Raw genomic sequence first — 17687 nt, forward strand, 5'->3', positions numbered from 1 at the left:
TAGGGAGTGAAGAGGCGAAACGCTAGAGAGCATCCAAGGCAGTAGAGGAGCAGAGATTTGGAAAAAAGTGGTCAAAACCAATGTACATCCCATGCCAACATAGCATATAGGCTTGTGGAAATGTTTTCCCTTTTGTTTTTGGTAGTGTTTAACCAGGAGAAAGCAAGCTGCGGCAACCATCGCGCTGCCTCCACCGGCAACTCGACATCACCGCCTATAAATATTTTCTCTCCTGTTCCCAAATTGATTAAGATCCCAGCACAGCCCGCCTTCCCATCAGGCAGTTTAATCTCCCTTCAACTTAAACCCTGCCTTCCCTTTCGTTATTCCTAATCATTGGGGTAGGTGAGATGAGTTTAAATCTTTCTTGATACCATTAGCACATCTTAGCTAGAATGGGAGGGATTCATACTACTGCACAAGCAACAACTGAAAAATGTCATTGCATACAGTGTATACAGAATACTCACCTTATATTTTAAAGTATTTGTAACTTTGGGAAAAAAAAAACCAACCAACTATCTGCATCCTACAGTACACAAGAAAAAAAAAGCAAGCCTTTTCTCTATCTTGACTGGGTTTTTGGGAACTTGTAGGGGCAAGAAGACCCCAGTTTTGTCCTCTTTGTGAGCATCCAATGCATTATTTTTAGCATTTATCTCTCTCCAACGAACAGAGTTCTAGCAACCCTCCATGTCTTCCTCAAGATTTACACCTCAGTCCAACAACGCACACAGCTTTTGTATTGAATTAGTAACAAAGACTAAGAGAGAGCAGCTGGACAACACTGTGCTTGTTCAAACACGGCCTATGCTTTGGCAGGATCAGGGTGAAAGTACTTGTCTGCTACGCAGCTTTTTTGTGACACACAGAAATAGAGAAGAAAGATGTGGGCAAATTTCAAAGAACCACTAGAGGCCACTAGAAGTCTGGAATGCTGGATTGAAAGATGGGATAAAGGGAGAAAGCAGTTCAGTTCTTCAGGATCACGAATGCAGTCCTTACCAGTAAAGGAATTGATATTTAAGGCTGGTATTTGCTTTGTAGTTTTTTCACATAATACATAAAAATCAGAATACACAAAATAAAATTACTTCCATTATTTCAGTAAAGTAATTTCAAAGAGCAGTGCACGTACCTGATGAACAGAGTTAACAGGAGTCCCAGTTATAAAGGGTGGGGAAAAAGTGATGGAGAGTTTAAAGACAGCAAAAAATGTCAGCTTCAGTTTTGCTACTTCGCTAATTTTTAGTTCTGACAGTGATTTTTACCTTTAAATTTGTGGTTTCTTTCCTTAAAAATGAACCTCTTTCAATTTTTTTTTTAAGGTTAAACTAATTTAAACTAACAATCCTTATTTTTAAGAACTTACTAATCGAATGTGTTGTGAAAAATAAAAAAAAAAATTTGCTACCTACCATCTTTCTGTCCTGGTCATTGCATTTTTTAAGATACCAGTCACTTTGATATGCAGTCATCTCACAAGAAACGGATTTTGCATAGTAACAGTGAATACTGACAAGCCTTTTGCCTAAATGGAGAAACTGCAACATCCTGTTAATTCTCGCCTAACAGTTCAGCAGTAATTAAGCAAAGACTAACCATCAGTGAAACCGTGAACATGGGCATTCTAAGATAAATTGCCAAATAAAAATGGACAGATTCTGTTTACCCTGTAAGCCAAAGAAACTGGTTCCCAAATGCATCAATTAGTAGGTGTACTCAGGAGCCCTCTAGGTTGATGGTACCAAATCAAAAAAATATACAGGTTTTTCTCTTATTTTCCAAGACTGCAAAATTTGAAGCATCTGGAGCCATTTGACTTTTCTTTTTCCCCATAGCCTTCTCTTTTAAAAACACATATAACTGTAAAATCCTAGTAAATGTGGTTAAATAAATTAATTTTAAAAGAAATCGCAACTCCGTATTTGTACCATGTTAAAGTCAGCTATAGCTTTTGAGATTGGCAAAAGGTACGAAGCAAGGCTGTCAGTTTACTGACTTGCTGAAGCAATAAGCAGTACATGGCTGTGGTCAGGAGAACACCACCACCTCTGGACTCAAGCCTATTCATGCCCAAAATCTCTGTAACTTCAGTTTATGTGCACTAGTGTAGATTCATTTTGCATGCAGGTATTGAATACATCTTTAGAGCCAGTATTTTCAAAAGGAGCTGAAGCTGATATAGCTGTAAATCTCCTTTCCATCTGCTGGGAAAATCCCAGCCACTTGCACTTTTGGTTTTTTATTTTAGTCTTTTAATTTCCTGATTTCCAGGCACGATTTCACATTCTTAATGGGGACTCCAAAGCAGGGATCTGGGGGGATGCACTTGTTTGCCTGATTTATTTAGTTAATAAGCAAATTAGCAGACAAAACTCTATGTAGTTTTCTCCCTAAAAATGTGTTATTTGAAAATACTAAGGCCAACACAATTCAGTTTAGCAAACAGGCCAGTGCAGAAATGACCATAAATCCACATCATCCTTCAATGGGTTTCCAAATATCCTGCCACAGGCTATGGCTTGCCATCAGCTCTTGGAGGAGCAAGGTGCTGACTGGCAAGGCTTTGCCTCCTCTTTCCGCCACAACGCGCAGTGTAGGAGTGCTTTGCTGGCATGTTTAAAAGGACTCCAGCTTCCCAATGGGGTGGGCCAAAGGATCTTGTCACTTAAGACTGCTCTAGCAAGTGACACCTTCCTAGAAACCACGTTAACAATGTTGTTAAAATCCTGATCCAGATAAACAAGGGCACCAATTACCTAAGCTGATTCCATGCTGACATGTGCATGAATGCATTTCCAAAAGCAAGAGCCAGCTTTTCCATGCACGTGCATCTCTAATGCAGGCTGCAAGTTGCCAGATAAATATTTACTGGGTTAAATAATAACTTTTGGCTCTCAGCTCTTCTAATTTGTTAACAGGAACAGCAGATACAGGATTGGAGTTTTTACAAGATTTACTTACATAAGGAATCCCGGTGACGGATTGATGTCATTCAACCAGACCTCCTCACGTGATTAGGCCTTGTGCAATCAGCCTTTTCTTTCTTTCCCACTTGTGCTCCAGGCTGAAAATTAGCATTGGGCAAGCCTCAAACAACCTGATTTGAATAACCAGAAGTTTGGAACACGTTTCTTGATGCTTTAAATCTGCCTGGGGAATCTCAGGAGAATTGGTACATCAGCTGCGTAGATGTCCCTAAAGCCAATTTCCAGGAATGTCACATTGCAAGAATTAAGTTTTTCCAAGGCCAGAAGCAAGGTGGTGGATTCTTGGATGAAGCTTCAGATCCATTCTCAAATTTGCATAGCGCTAGCTTAACTGAAATTCACCTCTGAGTATTTTAGAAAAGCAGATGTCCCACCTTATCTTTGCTGAAACATCTGTAAAGCTCCAACCACTGTTAAAGACAAACAATTCCCAGGATGTGGAATGAACAGAGAGCGCTACAGTTTTAGGATAGTCTTATATCAAAGTAACGAAGATTAGTCTATTTTGCATCTTATACAATTTTTAGCTTTGTTATTATTAAGCAAAAAAGGACAAAAAAGGAGCAATTGTTTTAAAATACATTTAATGTTATGAAACATATTACTTTTATATTATTTAAATCCTTGCTAAATCTTAACATCAACAATAATAAAAGGTTTTTAAAAATCTTGTCTTTAATCACACAATATTCTCTTTGTTTTATTCTAGGGCAGAAAACAAACAGAGTCTTCATAAATAAAACACTGACATGGAGTATAAGACAAACCCAGGCCAGACAGTTTGCTAAAAAATTTGTGAAAAGTGCATCTGGCTGGCTGAGGACTCCCTGAGTAAGGTAGACATTCTCCCATACACCTTTTGGCTGTTTGGCCTCTCACAAGAAAATCTGAAATAAAGGCTGCCTTTCTTATTTTAAAGGTATAATACATGTCACTTGCAGTGTGAGGTAGGAACCAGTTTATAGGGCTTGTATCTAATCTGGGCCTCACCTCCTTATTGTTGCCCCTCCGTTTGCTAGGCAAAAAGATAGATTTAAGTGCAAAACAAAGCCTTAGCTATCTATGAAAGTGAACTACTGTTTACTTTCAATTGCAACTCATCAGCTGACTATAAGGAAGGACACTTGTCATGATTTTCACCTTCAAAGCAATAAGAGGCACAAAAAATTAGATGTAATTTTTTTCCAAAGGATGCCTTCGAAAAAAGGGGACCTGGACACTAGAAGAAAACAGTGTTTCCAGGTGACCTAATCCAAAACTCCATGAAGTTTCTATTTTGTAACTGAACCTGGCCCAGAGTAAATTCTTAGTTGAAAAATAGCAGCAACTCAAAAGTGCATAAATTACAAACTTCATCAATAAATTAAGGAAACAGATTTGCTGCATCTGACTATCCTCCTAACTGTCCCAAGATCCTTTTCATTTTGTAATGGACATGGAAAATCAGAATAAAGATACTACTATTTCAAAACCAAAACTAATCTAAAACCTTCAATAGATTTCTTTCTGAGATAAGGCATCTTGTCTTTTACTGAAATTCGAAAGATAAATAGAAAGACTGGAAGGAGACTGATAATAAGACAACCCCCTCCACCACCACCGAGGCTTAAACATAGGCTTTTCCATCCATACGTAAGACTTGTAATTTAGGGTGTGAGTTTTCAAGAAATGCTGAGCATCTCATTCCAAGGGATGCTGATTATTGGAGAGCTTGCACAGTAGGAAGGCTGAGGAGAGACCTACTCCTGAGCAGAAGGGGAGGCAGGATGCTTCGGAGAAATTTTCAGCTGTAGTAGGTTCAGCTGTAGGGCTTGCAGCTTCTTTCATGTCTCATACAGACTCCTGTGAGTCCTGCATTCGCAACCTAAGCAGTCCGGTGGCCATTCAAAGACCGCAGGAGACAGTACTGGAGTGACATTTTTGGATCCTCATATTGAAGGCCTGGGCTCTAGGGGACAGTAATAGTCACGTCACTGGACCCCCTTTCACCAGCAATCCATGAGATGTCATGCACAGAGGTAGGAAAAGTGGCTAATCAGTGTATAAGGATTGCATTTACTCTGAAGTTCTTATTGGGACTGTTGTTTAGTATGAAATTACTCTTCAGCCTCGTAAGACAGGATCATATTCCTTCATGGCAGAGATTAATCCATCAATGAAGCAAGACAGTATCACTAATTGCTTTCTTTGCAATGAGATGATTTCCACTGGCTGGCATGCCCTTGGAAAAGCACACTTACTTCTTAAACGAAAAACGTAGTTCCCAGTTCATTTATGGTGAATATTTGTTTTTCCTTTAGCACAAATTTAAACGTTGGGTTTCCTTCCAGGGAGGTTGTTTGTGGGGACACACTTATTAGAAACAAATTCGGGTAGAGCTTGTGTTTCTGTATCTTAAGCATATTGTGATTTGAACAGAGTAGATCTAGAAGGCAACTGGTACAGAGGTAGCAGCACAGCATTGTGATAAAGCACTTCCACAATTGCACTTTCAAGTCACTTGAACTTAACAGAATCCACAAAAAATTTCCTGTTAAAAATGTGCTTCGAAAAAAGAACATCAAGCTTTTCTCTCTTCCTTTCCAACTTACTGCAAGCACAGAAATCCTCCTTTTCCTTAGCTAGGACCTACCCTCAGTCCTGGCTGATCCACTGTTAGCTATCAAGGCCACCGAGCAGGGTGAGCATCCAGGGTCTCGACTGCAGTCTGTGCAGATGATAGTCTCTAACAAGAATAATAATCAAGGGTTCACTTTGCTAGAAAAACAGCTGTGACAGCATTTGCTTCACTGGAGGAAGAAGGTTTAGCTTCAGACCTTGGCCATGGCTGAAGAAAAATTTCTTTTTTTTTCCCTGGAAAATGTTTTATTTTAAAGCAGGTAAATTGGTAGCTTTTAAATGTTAGTTTAATTATGTCTGTTCATAATTTCTGATAAGTGAGAATGTTTCAAGGTTCAAAGATGAGGCAGGCAATCTCACATGTTTAGTATAAATTCACAAGGGGTTAGGATCTCTGACAGCAAAGATAGCGCTTGCTGCAGGCAAAAGTTGCTTCAACCAAAACTACATAGGAATATATACTAAAAAAATAAACTTTCAGTGTTACAAACAAATGTGAGTTACACGTAGTCTATGTGGTTAAATCCATTTCCGAGTTTGGAATTAGATGCCAGTTTTTGAGGTAATCCAGTCACGGAAATAAGTCACTCGTGTGTAAACTCCAGGTTTATTTGGTTTGGCACATTCATCTCCCCAGCTCACTATTCCCACGAGGTACCACATCAGTCTAGAGTCTGGAGTAACCAGTGGTCCCCCAGAGTCCCCCTAGAGAAAGAGGAGGGGAAGAAAAAGATTTAATTGATCAGAGGAGAAAATATAATTCTGTCCACAGGCAGGAGAGTGTGTCCAATAAGAGAAGAAAGCAAGCACTATTTCAAGAACTGTCATTTGTGCAGAATCCAGACTGTTTCTGAAACTTCAGTCAGAAGTCTGTGGCTTTTTCCTGTTTGCCATGGAACCTCCTGACTGTTTACAGTAAAAAAAAAAGCTTCTCTTCTGTTTTGTGAAACGCTGCTTCCCACCTGCCTTGTCCTCCTCCTTGTACAAAGTAGGGAAACACAAATATATACAGGAATCTAAGCCAACAGGAACTTTTTTTTTTTTTTTTTTTACAGTAACCACTATCCTTCCAAGAAATTCTTTTAGTCACTTGCAGCAATAACTTTTCAAAAAGGATTTCATCAGGAACTTGGTCTTCTAATTAGACAGTATCTCCTTAAGTTGTTAGCCACTTTCAAAGGCTGAATTCAGATACTGTTAATAGCATGACATGGTAATAACAGTTAAACTCGAAACCTTATAGGCTGAAAGGCTATCCTCACATGACAGAGCAGATTCCCCGTCTTCCACCAAAATGCTTTACTAAAATAAACAGCAGTTGCACCCTTCTATTCAGGTCTCTTCAATGCTGAGCCAGACAGGAACAGAGGAATTGAGCCTCTCAGACTTATTCTGGGAATTGAGCCTCCCAGACTTACTCTGCAGGGAGTTTGCTTTGGGCATAAATTTGTAGGACTGGGATTCTGGAAGGGGTCTGTTTTGAACCAGCACTTAGAAGTACATTCTTTGTAAATAACATAAATAGAAATTACCTTTTTAAAAGTTATCATTATGGAAATATTTTGTTTGAACATAAGCATTTCCTTGCAACATTTGCAAACCTGCACTACGCATGTATTCTTACCATTGCATTTACACCTAGCTTCCTTATAGTTATCTTTGTTTCAGACAGTTTTCCTTCCACTGATCAAAGTCTGTTACCAAAGATTGTATCATAACAGATCTGTTATGAGATGATCCAGTCCAGAATTTAATTTCAATGAGTGATAGTGCATTTTTGCTGGCAACGTAACTGCTACATTCTTAAACTTCTTCCTTCCAACTGTACAGATGTCTAGTCTTGGCTACTTGAGACATTTAAATTTTAGCTTGTATTTAGTCTTTCAGCATTTAGTATCTCTGTCAATGTCTTGTCATATCACTTTGCAAGCAAATTGTTAATTAGATTTCACACACAAGAAATTATGAGAAGCAGCTATTCTGAGTTACAGAATAAGAATTTCATTTCATGCTATGAAAGGTTTAAATTCTGAATGTTATACTAATTTAGCTCTCTTAGAAGGGTGTTCATGTGCTAAATTACGTGTACTAACTGCTATTTCATTTTACAACTTAATTCCTGTTTGAATGGAGCCTATTTAAAGGACTAATACACGGTCAGTTAAGATTTGGTCAACCAGATATTGGAGTCAGCATTAAAATAGTTTTCCTTTCTAATTTTCAGCTACAGTTACCTGACAAGCATCTACTCCTCCTTCCAAGTATCCAGCACACAACATCCTGGGTGTTATGTCCCCATTGTACACTTCTTTTCTGTTGCAAGTGTTTGAGCTGATAAGTTTCACTGTTGCTTCCTGAAGAGCGTTTGGAGTTGGACCTGAGGGAAAATATAGTTTAGGTATTTATCAACAGAATTACTTCGCAGTAGTGAAGATACAGGAAGAGCATTTAATGTTCTCTTATGAAGGACCAGCTTGACTTGGTTTAATGTGGAGGTTTTGCTTGATCTGTCTAGGTTAGGCCCTTAAGGAAAATGTATGTACTCATAGTCTCACTTAGGAACTGTACCATTAAGATAGAAGAAACGATTGCATGGTACGTAGTGCCTTAAGTGTAAAACCATATATTTTATACATATTCCATATAATGCCATGGAACACAAATTACCTAGCAATTTGGGCAGATGATACGAAATGAAGACATCTTTGTTCCATTGCTAAATCTACTCTTGGTGTGGCCTGATAAGAGTGCGAGCGTGGGTTAGTCACCATCTGCAGCTCAGTCTGCACATGTACCTGAAAGCCCACAGAATTACCTGTAGCTTCTGGCTAGCACTGGGAAAATATTTTTTAGATGCTATATAAACACATGCATGGCTGGACTACCTGTCTTAAGAATTTACAATATGAAATGGAAAGGCTGGAAAAAGAACAGTCTTCTTCCTGTTTTTGCTTCAGTGAATTGAGGCTCTGTCTTTGTCCAGTCTAATTTTAGAACAAGAAACTGCTGCTTACGATTAAACAAACCTATTGCATATAGACAAAGCATTAGGCTTGCTGCCATGCAACATAGGGTTACAGAAGCGGTATCAATTCAGTAGTAGATCAGAGCCTCTGTTTATGTAACATACAGGTCGCCTGGTAGACTCAGGACTCACCATCATTGGTAAGTGCTCCCCAGCCTGTGATGACAGCATAAATATTGTACGGAAAAGTCTGAGATGGCTCAGGCAGACAAACGCGGTGTATGCTACTCGTAAACTCAACTCGTTTAGAGAGCTGCACAAGTGCAATGTCATAATCATGTTCTGGGTAGCGATACTTTTCATGAATAATAATAGTCTTGACGGATCGTTTCAAACTTGGTGGCTTCAAAAGAGCTCCAAAAGTAGCAGTCCACTTCTGAGGGTGACTCATGCTGAAAAAGGTAAGAGTGCTGTAAGTATTTAGCTGTAAATATAAGTGTTCGGGACTTTAAACTTGCTGAGCACCTTTATGGTAAAGCTCCTTCAAGCCAGCTCCCTATTAGATTCTTAAGGCATCCATCACTTTCCATAATACTGTGTCCCGTGTAATCGTGGGCTGCTGCTAGAAGAGGGCAATCCTGCATTCCCTCCTCAACCAGTCTCATACTCCTCCCCTGCTCCTTGTACCTGATCTAGCCATTGTGTGGCTGCAGGGTGTAATCAAATCAAAAAGCTCTTCTGCTAGAAAACTCTCCATCTCCATTACTCTTTTTGCATGTTAATAATCTGTTGAATCAGCTGTTCCTTCTTACATGCCCTGCAGCTTCACAGTTGCCATGCTTGAAACAAAAAAGTGCTGGGAGTGCATGGCTGAATGGAGGGGTAGGAATGTGGGATTATAACTTCTGGTGGCAGCCTGCAGTGGCAGCAACCTAGTTGTGACATGAAGAAACACCTTTAGAAACATTTAGTGCAATAGGAAACAAATACTCTGCCATTTCAGTCACATTACCTTTTCCGCACTTCTTTGCCAAGTGACTATTGATTTCCACTCGTACAATTGCCAGTTCTGCTCCAAAGAGTCAGTCTTTAATTTCTCATTGAAACATTAAAGTGATGGGTCTGCTTAACCCTGACTTTTCTCCTCCAAGGCAGAAAATTGTTCCCCTGGAAAGAGCCAGGGGTGTGGTGCAAATCTGGAAAGCCACACAACTTGATACACATGGGGCACATTCTGCTGCAGATTCTCTCTAAGATGGGAACTTACTCTCTGAAGCAGTGAGCTGCAGATACAAGCCATGTATTGCTGATGAGTGTTGCACCACAGCGATGGATATTATTGTACTGCAAACTAGCTTGCCATGGCCAGTCCCCGGTCTCTGCAGAAGACAATCCGCCAACTATTCGCAACGATGATGATTTTGCCATTGACTTGACTGATCTATTCTGCCGTAACCCACAGACTGTCAAAAAGGAGAAAGAGAAAAAAAGTAAATATGGCTGCCAATGGCTATGGAAAACATATGTAAAATTACACACACCACCTAGGTTCTCTAACAGCATTAACGTCAACAAGAAAACATACCTTCCACCAGCCCCCCACATCAGAGATCCTCATGCACAACCCATTCTGTTAGAAGCCTGAATGAACAACTGACTATTATGGAAAGCCATGATGGTCAACCATTCAGGCTTAGCTGCGTAAGCAGCCCAAATCAGGAATCAAAACTTTCACCACACACCCAGGACAATTCCCAAATACAGGGATTGCCAACTTTAATGTCCCAGGTAATTTGTCATTAGGATAAAACATGAACAAGGCAAAATCTAAGATGGGAATGATCCAAGCCATGGGTTTTTACCACGCGTGCATGCAGATTACATCAGCAAGATGTCAACAGGCAATTGCGGATTGCATAAATGGCAGTCTGCAAGTAGACCTGGAGAGACACTTCAGGCAAAGAGCATCACACTAATCCAAGCCAGAGATGACAAAGGCATGGATACCTCCAGCACGGTGTGCATCCATGACAAAAAGTATTATCCTCCAAACCCAGAGAGAGATGAAAATATCCATGGTTTCAGCCACTAAACTCAGGATATTCAGGAGCAGCTGAAGCTCCCCCTTTAAAGTAGCTTTAGAAACTTCCTCAATGCACAGAGCTCCTTCAGCTGTCTTCTCCCATCCAAACAGCATCCAATCCATCTTACCTGGACCAAGACCCACTAGTTTTCATCCAGGCCCCGATTTCAGCTAGACATTAGGAAGGTTGATAGACAGGACTATCCCAATTCATTGAAAAAGAGACAGAGCTAAGAATTATTTGCATAGTGACAACACAATCCAAACCATTGCACTGTCTGTCTCCTGCAGACAGTGACCCAGAGGGGGACAAAGGAGGAATGAGTAGTACGTCACTGAAGGGCTGCCAGCCATCGGGCCCTTGAAGTCCTCAGAGGCAAAACACTGGAGCCACGCAGAGTGTAACCTCTGCCCCTTCCTGCTAGGATCTGCACAAGGTTATGTTAACAGTACCTCATAGTCAAAAGCAGCAGCCTTAACACAGCAGATTGAAAGCTGTTCATGAATTTGGGGAAAAAAAAGTCATACAATATTGAGAAGCTCACGTGCTCAGTGTAGAGTCTGCCCTGTTCTGAGATTTAAAACCATAATGAAGGAAATCAGTGAAATCTAAATCTACTTCTCCAAAACTTTCCATGTGAAAGGAAAACTGGAGAATATACCATAATCGATAAGACTGTCTGCGCTAGCATGTTTCCCTCCTAAAAGCTATTGGTAATCCTCAATTACTGGTCCTAAAACTGTACAGTCCTATCAACGACCTGAGCCGTCAATGTTCAAAACTCAGGGAAAAACTCACAGTTCCATCAGTGCCCCAGAACACCAGCACCTAAAATGGATCCAAAAAGTGATGTTATTTAATCTTCCATTACTTGACAGCCAGCTGCTGAGGAACAGAGCAAACCTTCCCAGAGTTAAAAAAAACCCAACTTGTAAGCAAAGATGGCTTTTTATGACTAATAAATCTCCAAACAAGCGGATATCCTTCTCTGAAAGCTTTAAAACATCTCTAAAACAAACTACCTCAACTTAATCCTACAGCAATACCTTGAGAAGACCAATCATACTGCCTTACATTTCCATAAGGAACAATTTTGTGCTACTAGCCATTCCAAAATCCAGAACATTTTCATTATAATCACAGGCTCATGTAACTTCTATACATTTCCGTATATTTCCAATGCACACTAAAGAAAATGACATATTCCCAATTTCTGAGTGCACACAGAAAGCCATTATTCCAAACTCTTCTGCATGTGCCCAATCCTATCGGCTTTTGGGATACTTCTCACTTGCAGGCTGTGTTAGAGGTCTCTGCTAGGCTGCCATCCTTAAAGCACCAATTGAACAACATGCTGGTACGTGTTCAGGTGTAAATCTCATCACTTAATGTGCGTATAGGAAAAAAACAGGTAGCAAGGTAGAGATTAATTGTTATGCTACAGCATCCAAGACAAGCGTATATGAAACAGATTCTGCAGTCGCTGCTCCAGGATGCAGTTCTAATGCTTTACGTCAGGGAGGCAGAGGACAGGGCGTCTGCCCTGTGCAGGCAGGATTACATTTGACAAAGTATTCTATTTAAGTACATGTTTTAATCAATTTATTATAGAGTTTGCTTCTAACTATAATCTGCTTAAATATAAAATGCACTCAAATCCGTGATAAGGACTCTCCTGCCTTTAGCACATTGTAGTACACCTTTCAGCTAGCTGCTGTGCCTGACATCAAAGCAGTCAACTAGCCCAAGCAATTAAGTTCCTTTATTTATTGGAAGTCCTCCTCGCTCACTCAATTTTACTATGTACACCTAGCAGTCATGTGAAATGTCTTAGCTTTCATGCAGAAACATGGCTTAGTCTCTGTGTTTCCAAATACACAATTAAGCAGACACAGTGTAAAAACTCTCAGTGGTACCAACAGCAACTGGATGAGGCTAGTAAATAAACAAGTATCCTGAACATTACAGTGCTCAGCCCTCACTGGCTAAGTCCTCTGTTTCCTAGATGGCAGGGTTTACATTTAAGATGCACCCTCCACCTTCCACACCAGCACTTCTGGAGGCAGAAGCGTGCCATAGGCACTTATGCAGCAGGACCTGCATTCTCCTCTCTGCCTCACACTGGGGATTTCTATAGAGCCCTCAGCACTTGCTCTTTTCTCAGTTTGCTCTTTTCTCACAGAATTGCTGATCTTTTTGACAGAAGGAACATCCCACTGCAAAAAAGCTGACCAGGAAACTCAGCAGTGGGTGTAGACTTCTTCTAGAAGGGATTTTTACCCCATCACCACTATTTTAAAGCCAGTCTTCCTAAGTATCCCAGAAGACACTAATGAAAAAGGCTTCCTCGTGACTGAGCAGGATTTCTAAACACACGGCTCATCTGTGTGAAGTACAAGGTCACATTCATTAGACATGCAGATGAGAAAAGGCTTTTTAAGGGCCAGGAAAAGTGCTCAGAGACTATTAATGCTAATTAAAACAATCGGAGATTTCCCAGGCTTAAAAAGCCCTCACTTACTGTCATTGAAGAGGGCTTCTGCTCTTTTTGTCTCCATATCTGAAACAAACAAACAGTGAAGGTAAGGCCAGGACAGCACAGACAAGGTTTCCCACCTGCATGGTTATCCCACCCGACAGCTATTTGAGTACAGGGCACCACAGGAGGTACCACGACAGGAGGTACGGCTGAGGGGGGCTGCTAGAGAAACCAGCGTAGCTCATATGTGGTCACGTTCTTGTGCTGGCTATTGCACTCCTGCTTGCTGTTCTCCAGCAGCCAATATCCTCTGAGGACCAGGCAAAGGGTCTCCCCCATCCTGCTGGACCCTGATGTTTCTGGAGGGGAGTACAGACAAAACAAGTCCTGTATTACTCAAGATCCATAATTCTGTTGGGGAGAAGTTTTTACAGTGGAAAGTTTTGAAGTTCCTTTTTTGTAAAAAATCAACTGGCCGCATTTTGCACCGGAGTGAGGGCCAGAGGAGATCTGGTACTCAGTCTGTGCCCTCTCTGAGATCAGAAGGCACTGACTTCACTGCAGCAATGCCAGCTTACACTAGCAGTGGCTCACTCTCCTTTCTCCTGTCTTACTGAGCAACAGGGTGTCTGGTACACTATTAATACTAAAAGAGATAGTTAATAGCAATTTATTGCACAGCACAGCAGGTTCTAGCAATACATTCCCTGCTTTAATATGCATGTTGTATGTTTATGGAAAATACAGTATGCTTATGCTGACAGTAACAAGCATTGGCTCAAGGTATAAGTCTATTCCCCTTCTTCCAGAATGCTATTTTTACTAGAGCTACCATTTTAGATGCCAGCAGTCAAAACAAATTTTAAAAATAAAAATTAAAAAAAAAAAAAAAAATCACACTTTCAATATGATTTTTAAATTATATAGTGATTCTTGTACAGCATCCACAACTTCACATTTTGCAACTGGATAGCCTTTTTCAGCAGATCCCTGTCCTTATCCACTTACTTCATTTCTCTTTTCTCTTTGCAGTGACACAGAATAATATCCTAGTTTTGATCCAAAACCACACCAAGCCAGGAGGAGTCTCTTTTGAATGCAAAGGGCTCTGGTTCATACTTGTCACCTATTGTGCTTGTATCATTTGTGTTTTGCTTGTGGGCTTGACACTCCTCCTGGTATGCAGGGTGAATTGCATGTTAGCAATCCACCATTACTAGACATGTACTCATTCATTTCTTAATATGACATTAAGCAGATTATGATGGAAAAAGGAAACAAACAGAACTCCAGTGCATGTACAGCTTGACTGAGGGCAATGTTACAGAGCAAAGGCAGTGCTAGGGCTGCCGTATGTGCACGCAGCCGCTGCTTTATTTTGTAAGTATGGGAGGTAAGTTGTAATTGGACATTTATATAGCAACACAATCTTATTCACTATAAAGAGGAATTGTTCACATAATAAAGATAAATAAGTTTTACTGGTGGGCAAGCAACAACTTGCGAGGTCCCCTTTCAGTAAAAACGCTCACTTGTACTTTCTCAATTCCTATGAAAGAAGGAGGAAAAACCTTAAAGTACAGGTACTTCTGCATTTCAGGAATGTCAGTTATATTCTGTGAATTTCCATGGATAATATGGTTGGTTGTTGCCAAGATCCCTTGCATCAAAACGTAGTAATACCAGACAGTAAAAGCTAGGCTCTCAGAGGGATTCAGCAGTGGTGTAAACATTACTGTTTGGTAAGTTACAAAGTGAGGAAACAAAAGTGGGTGGTGAGCTGTGCTAAGGATTTGGCTACTTCACCTATATGTTTATATTGGCAAGAAGTGCTTTGAAAAATCTGGCCCTACTTGTTTATTTCAACTGTGATGAGCATCCAATATTTTCTTAGAAATTCATGCAACCTTCAAAACTAGCTCATCATTTCAGTCCTTCTAGTATTTTATAGCTGGAAACTGGTAAGAAACCAAAAAATGTAATCAACAATGAAAGAATAACTTTTGCCTTCTCTCTGGGTGGAGAGACATTTACCTCATAATGCCCAATTATAAAGCCTGTAGTCAATTATTAACACTTACATTATGTTGCAAAGCTCATCGAGAAGACAAAAGAACAACCAGCTTGTTCAAGCGCAGTGCTGGGAAGCAATTCAATTGGCATGTTCTCACTGCACTGAGTTTTGCTGTGAGTCACACAGCTGTTCTGCAAGGCATCTGTCTATATCTGTTTGCCTTTTTACGAGGCACCTAGAAAAAAGTACAAACCTCACGTGGGCAAAATTTTACCCATTGCTTGCAGTTGGACTGACTTAGGTGTAATTGGAGAACCAAGTCTTCCACACACACACTGCAAGTGTTAAATAGCATGTCTGTGCAGCTTTGCATTTTAGCATATTTTATAATATATCATGGCTATGCAGCTGATGTACTCTCCCACTCACCCACCCACTGCTGAAGGAAAAAGGGCAGTGACGCCTGCCAGTAAATTCAATGCTGTATTCACCAGGGTAGGGGCACTGCTTTGCTTTAGAGATCTGCCAGATACAGTGCCCTGACCATGTATCCCACAGTGGAGCTGGAACACAAATACTAAAGAAAACAGTACAGCAATGGAGAAAACATCAACGTAAGGGAGTTTTTAAGAAGTGAATGCAGGTCTGTCTGGCAACAGGCCCGGGAACCCCGATCAGGTGAAACTAAGGGCACAATACCCAGGACTCAAAACCAAGATCCCAAACCCAGAGCACACGTATGTGTTTGGAAACCTGAACTAACTGACATTATTTTCAGATAAGCTGAGCCCACAGTAGATCCCATCAAAAGCAGGGAGCACTTTGGCTTACACGATACTGCTGAAAATCAGGTTGCTTACTGGCTTACCTCATTAGGGGCTTGCCTTCATAGCTTGACATTTTTGGCCTGGTCAACAGCATAGCTGTTCACATTGTGCCAGCCAACATACTGTAAGCCCTGCCTTGAAGCAATCACTTGTAAGGCATGAGAGAGAATTTCGCTGCCCTGCTCATTTACTAGTTGCCCTAGTTGTTTGCACTACCAAGAAAAAGCATCAATTAGTAACAATTAAAGTGTCCTATCTGGTCCCAACCACATACAGCTGCAAAAATAGTTGGTTGTGCCACATTTAGGAAAACAGTGTTCAGGCTTCCACTGTAAACAAGAACAAGTTCAACTTGAACATGCATTGCCTACTTGTAAAATTGAACTTGCTATTTAATTAAAGCTTGCCTAACTTAAAAGAGAAAACTAATGTTCAAATTAAAATCACAACAATCTATTAAACATGGCTTAGGGATTCCATCTTTCAGAAGAGGGCTCTGTTCTCCAACTGGACAAGAAATTTTGTTAATACAGTTATTTTGCATATTTAGTAAACAGAGTAACCTTAAAACACAAGTTATTGGTCTTAATTTCCAACTAATGAGAATAGCGACTTGCAGTTACTATTTAAGATTAATAACTTATCAGTAAATAACTTTTTTACTCCTCAACATATGTGTTTGAGCAAACATGGAAAGAAAAGGGAAATAAGCAAGAGCAGGAAAGCATCTTTATTTTGCTAATTGTTTATATGCAATAGCCAGTTAAGGGATTTCAGTGCCCAAAGCCCATGGACCTATTTGGCAATCATCTAAACATTTGCAAGTTCATAGCTAACTGCAGAGTGAATGTGAGCACTTCTCTCTGAGGGATTCAGAGATTCCTACAGAAAATGTGCTTGCTTTGCCACGTCTCTAAAAAGGAAAATAACAGGTAGAACCCTCGTGACATAAATGGACCAGACATTATATTGAATGTTCAAGTAAGGCAAGCAAATGCATTATTAGGGGATATTATGCATTTTCAGTGTGGAAAGGGCCACAGATGGCTGCAAAATTAAAGATGAGAAATCAGTTTTAAAAACCTGATACAGCTCTACCCAGTTACATAATTTTTCACAGATATTGATTCCCACAAGAAGCTTGATTTTCTTTAAACGTTTCCATCCGTGATTTTCTATATGTCATAATATAACTGCTAGCTTCAAAGGCAAACTGCATGTTCCATCCTCTATTATATCAAGTTCCCACATTTTGCTTGTGTAAGTTGTTTTTTCGCAAAGAAAAGGCAAGGTAGAGATTATCTTAAATGGGGTATGAAGGGAGGAGAGGATTGTAAACACAAAAAAATTTAAGAAAAAGTATGTGCTTCAGTACTAATAACACATTCTTGGACGTGCATTTGAAGCACAGCTTTGTGAAATGCACCAGGGAGTAGAGGGAGCGTCTTCCCCACTGTCCTTTGTCACATTTTAATAACGACTTCCTCGAAAAGAGAGAGAATTACAAAATTCTCAGCTGCATCAGAAACAGAGGGCTCACCTAGTTGAGTGTTATTTAGGGTAATAACAGTGCATGCAGGCAAAAAAAGGATCTCTGTCAAGTTTCAGTAGGTCACCAACCTGAGCAGCTGAGAGAAATGTCACAGAGTGCATCTGTCCTGCAGTGCAGATAGAGGTGGGGATAATAGCTCTACTCTAACACTCTT

At 40.3% G+C, this 17687-nt stretch overlaps 1 protein-coding gene across 1 annotated transcript in view; it reads right to left on the reverse strand.

Annotated features, from left to right (window-relative positions):
- Positions 1 to 6155: 6155 nt before the first annotated feature.
- The window catches only part of LOC104083736 (transmembrane protease serine 11E-like), a 36487-nt gene continuing 24955 nt past the window's right edge, over positions 6156 to 17687 (reverse strand). The window contains exons 6-9 of the mRNA XM_009587341.1: positions 9845 to 10040; positions 8770 to 9029; positions 7847 to 7989; positions 6156 to 6317 (exon numbers count right to left, since the gene is read on the reverse strand). Coding sequence (XP_009585636.1) covers positions 6156 to 6317; positions 7847 to 7989; positions 8770 to 9029; positions 9845 to 10040 — 761 coding nt within the window. The remainder of the gene's footprint in view (positions 6318 to 7846; positions 7990 to 8769; positions 9030 to 9844; positions 10041 to 17687) is intronic.

This window comes from Fulmarus glacialis, unplaced genomic scaffold, assembly GCF_000690835.1.
Source record: "Fulmarus glacialis isolate BGI_N327 unplaced genomic scaffold, ASM69083v1 scaffold1371, whole genome shotgun sequence".
Classification (NCBI taxonomy): Eukaryota; Metazoa; Chordata; class Aves; order Procellariiformes; family Procellariidae; genus Fulmarus; species Fulmarus glacialis.